Below are 12691 nucleotides of genomic sequence, written 5' to 3'. Positions count from 1 at the left end.
TTTGCCTGCATGACTTCTCTGAGCCTTGGGTGTCAAGACAGCCGTATCTCACAGAACTGTGACTGCTTTGAAACATGGCCAAGGATGTGCTTAACAAATACAGATCTTTATTATTGTATCGCGGATTGACCAGTAGGCGCGAAGGCGCCCTTTTCGTGGAACGGGTTAAAAGTTCTTCCAATGTTGCCACTAGCCTTGCACTCCCGCTCTTTTTCGCCCCCTACAGCCTCATGGTCTGAAAGGGAAGCCGAACTATAGTTCCCAGAATTCCTTGATAGGTCACACGAAACTACCATTCCCAGCGCCCCTCGCGCGGGGCGGGGACTAGGCCAGAACCTCAGTGGATAGGCTCGGAGACTACAACTCCCGAGAAGCCTCGCAGCTGGGCTGCGGGGCCAGCGGAAGCGGCTGGCGGAGAGCGGCGGGCCGTGGCTGGGGGTTGTCTGGGGTGCTGGTCAGGGTTAGGAGACGCAGGCATGCTGCGTCCCAAGGCTTTGACGCAGGTGCTAAGCCAAGCCAACACCGGAGGAGTCCAGAGCACCCTGTGAGTGCACAGCAAGGACCCGAGCGGCGAGCGCCGGAATGGGGCGGCGCGCGGCTGCCTGCAGTAGGGGTAGGGAAGGAGCCCAACGCTTGGAGGCTAGTGCTGCGAGCGGTCGTTTCGGGAACCCTACGTGAGGGCCTCTCGGAGAGGGAAGTCGATGAGTGCTTAGAGCATGCTCCAGGATATATTCAGCGCAGATCCTTGCTTTCTAAAAACGCTAGTAGAGGGAATTGAGATAGGAACCTAGGCTTTTTATTCTTCATTTTTTTAAAAAATCGATATCCTGCCCCATCTTCGCCAGGCTACTGAATAACGAGGGATCGTTGCTGGCCTACTCCGGTTATGGGGACACAGATGCCCGGGTCACCGCGGCCATCGCCAGTAACATCTGGGCCGCGTATGACCGGAACGGGAACCAAGCGTTTAATGAAGACAATCTCAAATTTATCCTCATGGACTGCATGGTATGAAGTAAAGTAGGCTGACCTCGAACTTGCCTCTGCCTCCTGATTACTGAGATTGCAGGTGTGCACCGCCGCACCTTGCCAATAAGTAAAACACATAAATATTTAAAAAGGAAGGAAAAAAAGTGAATGTAGGGCGCAGACATATATGACGGTCAGTCTCACTGAAAAGGTGACATTTGCTGAAAGATCTGCAGGAAGATTGGAGAGGGGAAGTGGATATGCCATGCATCTATCTGCTGGGAAAAGATTTCTAACGGTTCAGGACATGGTGGTTTATGCCTCTAGTCCCAGCACTTGAGAGACTGATGCAGGCAGGTAGATCTCTGCAAGTATTTCTGACAGAACAGCAATTGCAAAGGACCTCGGGCCGAGTGATGCTTGGACAAAGGTCAGTAAGGATGGAGTGTCACAGAGTGGGGAAAGTCGCAGGATTTAGGGATAAAGAGGCCTGCCTGGTTCCCAGCACCCTGGACCACGATGGTGTGCAGGACAAATCAGTTGTTGGGGGGGGGGGTGAATGTGCCTCAGAAAGCTCTTTATTGAGATTCAGGCACCCTCCCAACCATTGCTGACTCCTACTGGGTGCTGAATCTAGCGCTGGTGCCACAGGGCAGAAGCCTAGAGGCGTTCACAACAGCCCAGCCATAATAAATGAATTTTAAGGAACCTAGGGTGAAGTCAGTGGTAAAGCACTTTGGGTTCCGAGGATCCGTTCCCAGAAACACAAGTTTTGTTTTTGAGTCAGAGCCTAGTGTACACACTGATATACACACACTAAAACAAGTTTTGTTTTTGAGTCAGAGCCTAGTGTACACACTGATATACACACACTAAAACAAGTTTTGTTTTTGAGTCAGAGCCTAGTGTACACACTGATATACACACACTAAAACAAGTTTTGATTTTGAGTCAGAGCCGAGTATACACACTGATATTTTTTTTTTTTTTTTTTTTGGTTTTTCGAGACAGGGTTTCTCTGCAGCTTTTTTAGAGCCTGGCCTGGAACTAGCTCTTGTAGACCAGGCTGGCCTCGAACTCACAGAGATTCGCCTGCCTCTGCCTCCCGAGTGCTGGGATTAAAGGCGTGCGCCACCACCGCCCGGCTACACACTGATATTTTTGAGTCAGAGCCAAGTATACACACTGATATACACACACTAAAACAAGTTTTGTTTGTGAGTCAGAGCCTAGTGTACACACTGATATACACACACTAAAACAAGTTTTGTTTGTGAGTCAGAGCCTAGTGTACACACTGATATACACACACTAAAACAAGTTTTGTTTGTGAGTCAGAGCCTAGTGTACACACTGATATACACACACTAAAACAAGTTTTGTTTGTGAGTCAGAGCCTAGTGTACACACTGATATACACACACTAAAACAAGTTTCATGAAATATCACTTCTCTTCAGTGACGTCTGTCATTTCTATTTTATCTTAAATGTTGATCAACCTTCTTAGTTGATCTTCATTTAAAGCTATACCATGGGAAAAGAGGAGACATGTAAGTTGGGTTGTGGGTTTTTTGGTGGTTTTTTGTTTGTTTTGCTTTTTGCTGTTAAGTTTTTTTTAGATTTATTTATTTTGTATGTATGTGAGTTTTGCCCAGGTGTTATGTATGTGCACCATGTACATGCATGGTGCCTTCAAGGATGCTCAAAGAAGGCATTGGGTCCCCTGAACTGGATGGTTATGAGCACAGTGTGGGTGTTGGGAATTAAATCCAAGTCTTCTGCAAGAGTGACAAACAAATTGGGTTATTATTCCTGGTCCCTTACCTGTTGAGATAGTTCTTAGCATTAGAGAAGAAAACCCCAGTTTCTGGGAGACTTGGTTTCCCAGAATAACTTGATTAGGAATTGCCTGTCTGAGGCTGGAATCCAGTGTCAGACCCCCATGTCTGAAGGGCGGGGCAAAGCTTCCTAGATGAACTTCCTGCTCTGCCACGCTTGGGAGACAGTATCTCTAGGATCAGAGGCACCCGGGGAAGGTAGGAACTAAGGGTGCCAAGCAGGATGTCTCAATCTGTCATCCCCACTAGGAGGGCCGTGTAGCCATTACTCGGGTGGCCAACCTTCTGCTCTGTATGTATGCCAAGGAGACTGTGGGCTTCGGAATGCTCAAGGCCAAAGTGAGTACACTCCTCCGCCACACCCTCCTGGGCCCCACCACAGCGTCCTACTGTGCCCCTTCCTGGAGTTCGCAGATCTCCCCAGTCCCTGGGATGGTCTGAAGGGCAGTGGGATAGGCTGGGGTTGGGTGGTTACTCAATATGGGGCAGGGAGCCAGTTTGAGATCCCTCTAAGCATGAGCCATGTATGACCTGACTTGTGCTCTCTCTGTGCAGGCCCAGGCCCTGGTGCAGTACCTGGAGGATCCACTCACCCAAGTAGCAGCGTCATAGTAGTGTGATGGACACTGGGGTCGGAGAAGGAGGGGATGGTGGTTGAGGGAACAGGAAGGTGGGACTTTGGCTTTTTCCAAATAAATTTCAATTCTTGTCTTGTGTCTCAGCTGCTTTCTTGGCTCGAAGACTTGGGTCGTGGGAAGGAGTGGGGTGGGTTACTTAAGAGGATGTCCTCCTCCCCAGAACTGACTTCTCCAGTTCAGGGCCTCATCTAACTCCTGCCAACAGGGTTTCCCTGTGTAGCCTTGGCTGTCCTAGAACTCACTTTATAGACCAGGCCAGCCTTGAACTCAGAGATCTGCCTTCTAAGTGCCGGGACTAAAGTTGTGTGCCACCATTCCCAGTATCAGAAAAGCAATTACTTTTCTTTAAACAATTTTAACTCTGTAGACCAGGTTAGCCTCATACTCAGAGATCTGCCTGCCTCTGCCTCTCAAGTGCTTGGTTAAAGGTGTGGAAGCCGTGTGGGTAAGTAAGAAGGGGAGAAGCATGTGGGTAAGTAGGAAGGGGTGAGGCTGTGTGGGTAAGTAGGAAGGGACCCATCTGGGCAGGTAGAATCCCAGCTCCACCTGAGTGAGAAATGCTGCCCATCCCTGGCCTGAGGCTGTTAAGGAAGGGCTTGAAGCCGCACGCTGGTGCAGCTCCTACAGCTTTGCACTGCAGAGATGCTGTGCCCAGCTTGCATTTCTTGCCCTAATAGCCCTTTTGCCTGATGCCTCCAGTATGATGCCTATCAGAACCTGAGATGGGAAAGCTGGGAAAGCTGGAGGCCAGCAGCTTGTGCCCCACCACAAGTCTGTCTCTCTCAGCCTAGTGGCAGCTCCCCTTCTGCAAACCCTAGGAACCTTCAGCTCACCCACCCCCTGTTAACTCTAGGAGAAGGTTCTCCTGTTTGAGGGAGTGTGGGCTGAAAGCAGACGCCTAACCTGTTTAACCTGTCTGACGTCATCTCGCTCCACCCACCCGTGCCCAGGTCTCCAGTCGAGCTGGCTAGTTCTTCCTGTCCTCAACTTCCGTCCTCTCAGCTCCCACAGAGTAGCCCAACCTGCCGAAGCTGAGCCTGCGGGGCTCTTCCTGGCCTCAATTCAGCCTCTGTCCCTCACCCCAGTGAGAGGGGACCTAGGTGCAACTCTTTTAAGAGCTGAGAGTTGAGGCCATTTAACCAATAAACAGTGACCTCTGCACCTGCAAACACCTTCACTCCATGCTGAATCGAGATGACTGGAAAAGACGATGATTATAATTTTGTCTTCAAAGGTAAGTTGGGATCTTGCAAAGAGAAGGCTCCAGAGAGGGTGGAAGAGAGGCTGTTTTCAGAGGAGACAGGGTGTCTTCTTGTGTTTTATCTCTTACTTGGAACCCCCCCTCCCAGCTCAGCATTCCTTCTAGGAGAGAAAGCAGGGCTCAGGAGTATAGGCAGGGGTGTTACAGGTGCAGATGTTCGGAAGCTGTATAGTCTCTAATAAATGCTCAAGTCCCTGGGAGTGTCAGCCGGTGAAGCCCAAGAGATGGAAGTCTGATTTCAGAAAGGACTTGCATTCAGGGAAGAGGGAGGAAAAAAGCCAATTTAAGAGGAAGGAAGTCTGTCCAGGCCGTGGTGGTACATGTCTTTAATCCCAACCTCGGGAGACAGAAGCAGGCGGATCTCTGAGTTTGAGGCCAGCCTGGTCTACAGAGCAAGTTCGAGGACAGCCAGGGCTATACAGAGAAACCCATCTTGAGCAAAACTGAAAAAGAAAAAAAAAAGGAAGAAAGTCACTATCTTTCTGAGCAGGTGCATAGGAGGGGGAAAGGGAGACCACTGCTGAGCTAGGTAGTTGATACAGAGGGAGGTACTGGGACAGTGCAATGAATGAGCTGTCCGATGGATTCCCTGGGACTCCTGCGCTCAGCCTGTGTGATGGCATCCACCAGGCTGTCTCTGAAAGTGGCAAAGCGTGCATCCTTCCTGCCCCTCCACCCCCAGAAATAGGGTTTCTCTGTAGCTTTGGAGCCTGTCCTGGAACTCACTCTGTAGCACAGGCTGGCCTGGAACTCACAGAGATCTGCCTGCCTCTCCCTCTGAGTGCTGGGATTAAAGGCCTGCGCCACCACTGCCTGCTCCTTCCTACTTCTTTATTCTCAGCTCCAAGTGCTTGGTCCCTCTGTGGGTCTATAGCCCACTTCCTGAAGGCACGGTGGCCTGATGCTCTCTCCTTCCCTTTGCACCACACCCTGCAGCCTCTCCCAACCTCAGCCCCACCCTGGCTGAGCTGGGGAGCCTGTACTCCTGGCATTTTCCCAAGGAAACTGGTAGGACTGTGGCCTGGCCATGGTATAGTGACTCCTAACTATTGAGCCCCCAGTGCCAAACCATCTTCACATGCCTGGTGCGGTCCATCATTCTGAGTGATCCCATGGCCTCTCTGGCACTGACCAGTTGGCACAGATGGGGTTCCAGTGCCACCATGGAGAAGTGGGGGGGGGGAATAGGCTGACTGTGGCCACCATGTGAAGATGAGCAGGAGGACTCAGGACAGGGCAGAGGGTAGCCACCTGCCGTGGAGAATAGGGAGCTGTCCAGGAGAGGCATGACTTCCCATGTCCATGAGGGCTCACCGCACTCATGCATGCACACTGAACTGTCGCTGCTACTGCTCCACCCCGTGCAGTGAGGGCGTGGGCAAACCCTTCCTGAAAGGTAGAGGAGTAGGCAGTACGTTTATGTTTAGTACAGTGTGATAGGTCTACTGGGGGGGGCTTCCTTGTCTATAAAATGGGAACAGTGGAGACATTCACCTCTGGGTGAGGCTACATAAAGGCTTAGATGGTGGCCAATGTGAAGAAAGCAAACTGGGCACGTCTTTAATCCCAGCACTCGGGAGGCAGAGGCAGGTGGATCTCTGTGAATTCAAAGCCAGCCTGGTCTACAAAAGCTAGTTCCAGGAGAGGCTCCAAAGCTACAGAGAAACCCTGTCCCGAAAAGAAAAGAAAAAACAAAACAAAAAACTGTCAGCAACTGGCACCTCCCTCTTACAGAGGAGGAAAGTAAGGTACAGAGAGTTGAGCAGCTTGCCGAAAAGAAGTCACGAAGGGGCTGGAGAGGTGGCCCAACGGGAGAGAGCCCTGCTGTTCTTGCAGAGGACCCAGGTTCAATGCCCAGCACTCACATGGTGGTTCACAGGAGATCTGACATCTGACCAAGCACCCATATGTACAAGCAAAACATACATACAAGTAAAATGCTCATACATATAAAATGAATGCGTCTTAAAATGAAACAATTTAAAAAGGCCACAAAGTCTAACTCTAAAACCCTTGCCCTGGGTCTAAAGACAGGGCTGGGGATGGATGAATGGAGACTCTTCTCCTAGCAAAGGAGAGGTAGTGACATACATGTGCGCGCACACACAGGTGCACTCCTACACCTTCACAGGAGAGACAGTGACACATGCACACACACAGGTGCACTCCTACACCTTCACAGGAGAGGCAGTGACACACACACACACACACAGGTGCACGCCTACACCTTCACAGGAGAGGCACTAACACACACACACACACACAGGTGCACTCCACCTTCACAGGAGAGGCAGTGACACACACACACACACACACAGGTGCACTCCTACACCTTCACAGGAGAGGCAGTGACAGGTGCACTCCTACACCTTACTGTCACCCACAGAAGTGTCACCTGCCAACTTTTTGCTTCTTCCACATAAGCAGATAATACACCCAGGCCCTCTTCCTCGTCCTTCCACCTCACATACAGACATCAGCAACTTTCCCATGTCCCTAGTCCAGAAATGTGCACCCCAGAACTCCCGTGCCCCTGTCATTCACATGTCCCCTGTGAGCAGCCCATAGCTGTTAACCAACATTACAGGCAGACTCTGTTGCCTCAGCAGCCGCTGCCTTGAATACTCCTGGCCCTTTTGTGTCCATCTGTCCATCCCCATTCCCCCACCCCCGAAGATGCCCTATGCAGTGTGGCCAACCACAGCCTCTGCCATCTTGCTTTTCTGAGCTCCTTTCTTTCCTGTTGAACAGACTCTCTGGCTCAAGTAGGCTCAGAGCTGCTCTGCCCTGGCTCAGCTCTCCTCTCTCCACTTCCTCAGTGGTGCTGATCGGCGAGTCAGGCGTGGGCAAGACCAATCTGCTGTCCCGGTTCACCCGCAATGAGTTCAGCCACGACAGCCGCACCACCATCGGGGTTGAGTTCTCCACCCGGACTGTAATGCTGGGCACCGCAGCTGTCAAGGCACAGATCTGGGACACAGCTGGCCTGGAGCGATACCGAGCCATCACCTCTGCGTGAGCCCAGGCCTGGGGGGTTTGTGAGGATCCTGGGAAACCAGGACGTTCCTATGGACTAGAGGTGTGGGAGGATGGGAGGCAGGAGAGTGTTGTGTGCTCCCTGTGATGGGAATCACGAAGACACAAGTTCTATGTTTGACAACAGGGAGAGAGAGGAGGTAATGACTGTTAATGCAAGTCATGGCCCTACTTACTAAGCCTCTCCTGTGCCCAGGAAGACACAAAGCCCTTTGTGCCCGGCATTTTAAAGTAGTACAGGAAGAAATGTTTAAATAGGTGCATGAACTAAGAGCGCCCCCTGACTTCAGCTCGGTGCTCTGCTCGGCGGCGATGTGTCCAGTCACAAATGACAGGGCTAGCTGGACTTCGGCGTAAGTTTTAGAGACCAGGCTTAGCCTGAGCTGACATGTAGACCTGGAACTCACTACATAGTCCTTGCTGGTCTGGAACTCACTCTGTAGAGTAGGCTGGCCTGGAACTCACAGAGATCTGCCTGCCTCTGCCTCCTAAATGCTGGGATTAAAGGTGTGCCCCACCATTCCCGGTCACTATTTTTTAAAATTAGATTAGTTGATTAATTGATTGATTGATGGGTGGGTGGATGGACGAATGGCTGGATAGATGGATTGTACTCAGAATCGAATGGCTTCCCATACAGTAGGCATATCCCCAGCTTGGAATATGCAGTTTACAAAGCCTCAGAGAATTAGGCCTTCTGGAACCATATCCAGCAACTCCTGGTCAGTGTCAGGTCCTGCTGTCTGAGATGTGGTGGATCTATCGTACATGATGGAAGACAGAACTGCAAGAGACTTGAAGCAGGAAGCAGGGGTTGTTATGCAGACTAAAGGGCTACATTCACCCACCACTTCTAGTTATTTGACCTCTTCTTATAAGACTTGGTTGAGGCTAGGCAGTGGTGGCGCACGCCTTTAATCCCAGCACTCAGGAGGCAGAGGCAGGAGGATCTCTGTGAGTTCGAGACCAGCCTGGTTTTTACAAGAGCTAGTTCCAGGCTAGGCTCCAAAGCTACAGAGAAACCCTGTCTTGAAAAACAAAACAAAACAAACAAAAAAAAAACCCAAAAAACAAACAAACAAAAAACAAGACTTGGTTGATTTGTTAATAAACTAGGAATAAGGGGCTGGAGAGATGACTCAGTGGTTAAGAGCACTGGCTGCTCTCCCAGAGGACCTGAGTTCAATTCCCAGCACCCACATGATGGCTCACGACCATCTGTAATGAAATCTAATGTCCTCTTCTGGCCTGCAGGCATACATGCAGGCAGAACACTGTACACATAATAAGTAAATCTTTAAAAGAAATAAAATAAACTATGAACAAACCACACATGGTGTTTCACACCTGTAATAACAGCTGAAGCCGGAGGATTGCCTTGAGTCTGAAGCCAATCTGTGCTACATATTGAGTTCTTGGCCCAAAACAAAACAGGGAATAATTAGATGTCCCCAGTCTGAAGATGGCCTTTTGAACTCGGAGGTTCCAAAAAGAAGCTCAATATCTGTAGGAATTCAGGCCAGGTACTGACTGGTTCAAGGGGCAGGCATGTGGTTCACCCTGAAAAGATGCCAGAGGAAGAGGCCGCTGTGTGAGGAAGATATTAAAAGTGGAAGATCCAGGTGCATACCTGCTCAGAGTCCACGTGGACATTGGTGGGTCGCAAGGCTGAAGTCAGGCAGAAGATTGAGGAGGCCTTGAGCTGTAGGGTTTGGAGCTGGGCAGTGACACTACACGCTGAGACCAGCATCTCTGCAGCACAAGGGAGCCTTGAGTGCCCTGCAGGGGCTGGGGTCCTTCCTGACTGCTGGCACGCTGATGTCAGGCATTTATCTTGGTGACTATGCTCTGTCTGTCCCTTCCTCTCAACCCCACACAGGTACTACCGCGGAGCTGTGGGGGCGCTCCTGGTATTTGACCTAACGAAGCACCAGACCTATGCTGTTGTGGAGCGCTGGCTAAAGGAGCTCTATGACCACGCTGAAGCCACTATTGTTGTCATGCTGGTGGGGAACAAAAGTGACCTGAGCCAGGCCAGGGAGGTGCCCACGGAGGAGGCCTGCATGTTTGCTGGTGAGGGCCTGCGCTCAGTCAGTCCAGCTTCTCCATTACTCATACATTCGGGCCGGAGTGGTCTGTCCCTCAGGTGCTTCACTGCTTCCAGTCCCCTTGGGAACTTCCCCTGCTTCCCTGCTGTGAGACTGGCTTCATTGGCAGTTGTTCACAGTTGATTGTAAGAGGCCTCCACCCTGCAGCCACTCAGTCAGGTCTCCTGGTGGCCATCTCATTTACTCCTCCAGCCTCTGGCCTCTTTTTGGTCAGTGGCTAGACAGGCCACGAGGCCAGTTCCTTCTTCATTCTCTCTGCATTTCTAGGCTTTACTTTCCTACCTTACTCTCCTACCTTACAGATTGTATAAGGCTTTTTTACAGATTGTATATAGGCTTTACTCTCCTACCTTACAGATTGTATAAGGGATTAGATGAGCTACTATCTACCAAGGGTTTTGCATATAGAAAAAAAAGACATAGAAAGCACTAAATAAAAGTCACTAGTGTTGCCATGATCCACGACTAATGTGTGCTTCCTTTCCTGGCAGAAAACAACGGTCTGCTGTTCCTGGAGACCTCAGCACTGGACTCCACCAATGTGGAGCTGGCCTTTGAGACTGTCCTCAAAGGTGAGTCTGCCCACATTGGGTGCTCCATTTCAGGTGGGATCCTGTCCTAGCTCCAGTCCACTGAGGGCTCCGGCCTCCTCAGAGCCACTGGTACCACCTCTATCCCTCCACTCTTCCTAGAGTTTAAGGAAGGAACCAGAAGGCCTCATTTTCTTTAGGGGGCTGAGTCTGGGCTCTTTGTTCACCCAGACAAGACCCAGCTACTTCCTTCCAGCAAAAACTCTGGGGTGGCCACCTATGCTCAGAAATGGCATGGTTAGGGGGTGGAACATTAAACTTCTGGCCTGATTACTGCCCTTTGTCCTTAGAGATCTTTGCAAAGGTGTCCAAGCAGAGACAGAACAGCACCCGGGCCAATGCCATCACCCTGGGCAATCCCCAAACTGAACAGGATTCTGGCTCTGGGGAGAAGAAGGCTTGCTGCATCAGCCTCTGAATTTGGTCATGGTCAACCCAGAGTCACTGCCTTCATTCAGCCTTCGGGCTTCTCCCACCCAATTGCAGGACTTCTCTCCCCCACTTCACAAGCACCAAGGTCCTCACGCCCTACCACATCTCTATCATCTGCCCACACCCCTCACAGGCTAGGGCCCCCCAATAAAGCTGTTTTGTATCATGCCTGGCCGTCCCGCTGCCTTCCATCTGCCCCTTGTTGAATTGTCAGTGCTGCCCTTCCAACTTTGACTTCTTCTGAGTCCCTGATTCCTTTCTCCATCCCTTTCTGTCATCTCTACCACCTCCACTGCCCCTCTGGAGTTCTGTGGTCTGGGGACAGTGCCAAGGGGGCAGGAATTGCCTACCCTTTCCTCTGCCAACCCAGGGCAGGTGGGGGGATGGAAGATTGTGTGGAGGGGAGGGGTATTTGGAAGATGAAACAAAAGAAACCATCCTCCAGCACCATCTGGTACCCAAAGCTCTGGTGCCAAGAACTGAGGTCACTTTAATGCCATGGGCAAGAGGTGGGGGGAAGATTCTAGGAAGCAGGGCCGGCCTAGTATGTGTACTCAGGAGAGGTTCCTAAGACGGGAGAGGAGTACTCCATCCAGCCCTTTCCCTATCCCGAAACAGGGAAGAACGGAAGTTGGTAGAAGGGGAGGATTTTGTCTCTTAACATCTTTTCTAGGGAACCCTGGAAATCCCCATTTCCCACACCAGAGCACCAGCCCCAGTGCAATTCCAGCGCCATACAGTGAAAGACGGAGCCTTAAGTAATAATACTTTTAATAAAATTAACTTCTCAATCGCACATTTAGTACATTAACCCTCCCCCTCCTTGGTTTCTCTGCATGGTCTGCAGCATCACTTCGACTTGATTATTCCCGGGTCTGTTTTATTTCCCACCTTTGTTTTGCATTTGAACATCTTCCTTGCTGATTTGCAAGAGTCACTAGGTGCCTCAAGTCTGACTGCGATCCTACTCTACTGCCCCAGGGCCGCCTCCACCCACCCACCTGACCTCTCAAGCACTCACCCTCTGCAGGCAAGGGCAAATTCTTCCCTTGCCCAGATGCTATCATCTCAAACTATCGAGGGTCCTAGGGCAAAGAGAGCAGGAGGCCCTCTAGTCTCTAGATGGGGTGAAAACAGTAATTGGGGAGAGGGAGATGTGTCTGGGCTCTAGGGTCCATAGCCGTTGTACTGCTTGCTCAGACTAAAGCCAAGAGGCCTCTCCCCACCCTGATCTGATTGCCAGTGGGCGCTGATGCAAGGCAAGTGCTTAAAAATGCTTATTTCTCACATGCAAAAGCCAGGCTTCCAGTTTTCTGTGGGGAAGGTGATGCGATGTGGCCTTGTGGGTGATCCCTATCTAAACACAGACGGAGGGAGGCTAGGACACAAGGGCTACACTGGGCTCACCAAAGCTCCCGTCTTAGTTTTACCGCTGTACTTTGGCGGGGGCAGGTTCTCCCAGGCCATATTTGCACTCTACTTCCTGAGTAGAAAGTATTTCTCGGGATGTGACTTTCTCTGAGACTCCACAAAGCTGAGTGTGGTGGGGCATGCCTTGTAGTCCCAGCAATTGGAGGCAGCAAGAGGATGGCTGCTTGTTTAAGGCCAGGCTGGGCTAGAGACCCTGTGTCAAAACATAAAAAAGAACACTGCACCTGTGAGGAAAACAGCACTAGATTGCATTGCCGCTCCCACCGCGGCACGGGCACGGGCAAAGCTGGGCCGACAAGCATTGCACGCTCATTGGTGAGCTATACCTTGCTCTTGAACCAACCTGTAGCAAGATGGACTGAGGTGACTTCAAGGACCTCCTCAGTG

The 12691-nt window shown here is 51.0% G+C and overlaps 2 protein-coding genes across 2 annotated transcripts; both read left to right on the top strand.

The window, feature by feature from the left end:
• Nucleotides 1-378: 378 nt before the first annotated feature.
• Nucleotides 379-3524, top strand: Lamtor2 (late endosomal/lysosomal adaptor, MAPK and MTOR activator 2). Its single transcript, XM_038311431.1, has 4 exons — nucleotides 379-544; nucleotides 846-1008; nucleotides 3058-3147; nucleotides 3364-3524. Exons 1-4 carry the CDS (start codon nucleotides 477-479, stop codon nucleotides 3418-3420), a joined length of 378 nt encoding a protein of 125 aa, XP_038167359.1. The 5' UTR covers nucleotides 379-476; the 3' UTR covers nucleotides 3421-3524.
• Nucleotides 3525-4366: 842 nt separating this feature from the next.
• Nucleotides 4367-11010, top strand: Rab25 (RAB25, member RAS oncogene family). Its single transcript, XM_038311724.1, has 5 exons — nucleotides 4367-4680; nucleotides 7527-7722; nucleotides 9623-9816; nucleotides 10343-10423; nucleotides 10732-11010. Exons 1-5 carry the CDS (start codon nucleotides 4641-4643, stop codon nucleotides 10857-10859), a joined length of 639 nt encoding a protein of 212 aa, XP_038167652.1. The 5' UTR covers nucleotides 4367-4640; the 3' UTR covers nucleotides 10860-11010.
• The last annotated feature ends 1681 nt before the right edge of the window (nucleotides 11011-12691 follow it).

This window comes from Arvicola amphibius, chromosome 14 (assembly GCF_903992535.2).
Source record: "Arvicola amphibius chromosome 14, mArvAmp1.2, whole genome shotgun sequence".
In the NCBI taxonomy this organism is placed as follows: Eukaryota; Metazoa; Chordata; class Mammalia; order Rodentia; family Cricetidae; genus Arvicola; species Arvicola amphibius.
This window is presented reverse-complemented; position numbering and strand designations above follow the sequence as displayed.

Excerpts from the sequence above, each read along its gene's own strand:
- Lamtor2 (XM_038311431.1), top strand. The coding sequence starts at position 477 with ATGCTGCGTCCCAAGGCTTTGACGCAGGTGCTAAGCCAAGCCAACACC. Across the intron at positions 545-845 it reads GGAGGAGTCCAGAGCACCCT|GCTACTGAATAACGAGGGAT; the intron begins GTGAGTGCACAG and ends CATCTTCGCCAG. Across the intron at positions 3,148-3,363 it reads TCGGAATGCTCAAGGCCAAA|GCCCAGGCCCTGGTGCAGTA; the intron begins GTGAGTACACTC and ends CTCTCTGTGCAG.
- Rab25 (XM_038311724.1), top strand. The coding sequence starts at position 4,641 with ATGACTGGAAAAGACGATGATTATAATTTTGTCTTCAAAG. Across the intron at positions 4,681-7,526 it reads TTATAATTTTGTCTTCAAAG|TGGTGCTGATCGGCGAGTCA; the intron begins GTAAGTTGGGAT and ends CCACTTCCTCAG. Across the intron at positions 9,817-10,342 it reads GGAGGCCTGCATGTTTGCTG|AAAACAACGGTCTGCTGTTC; the intron begins GTGAGGGCCTGC and ends CTTTCCTGGCAG.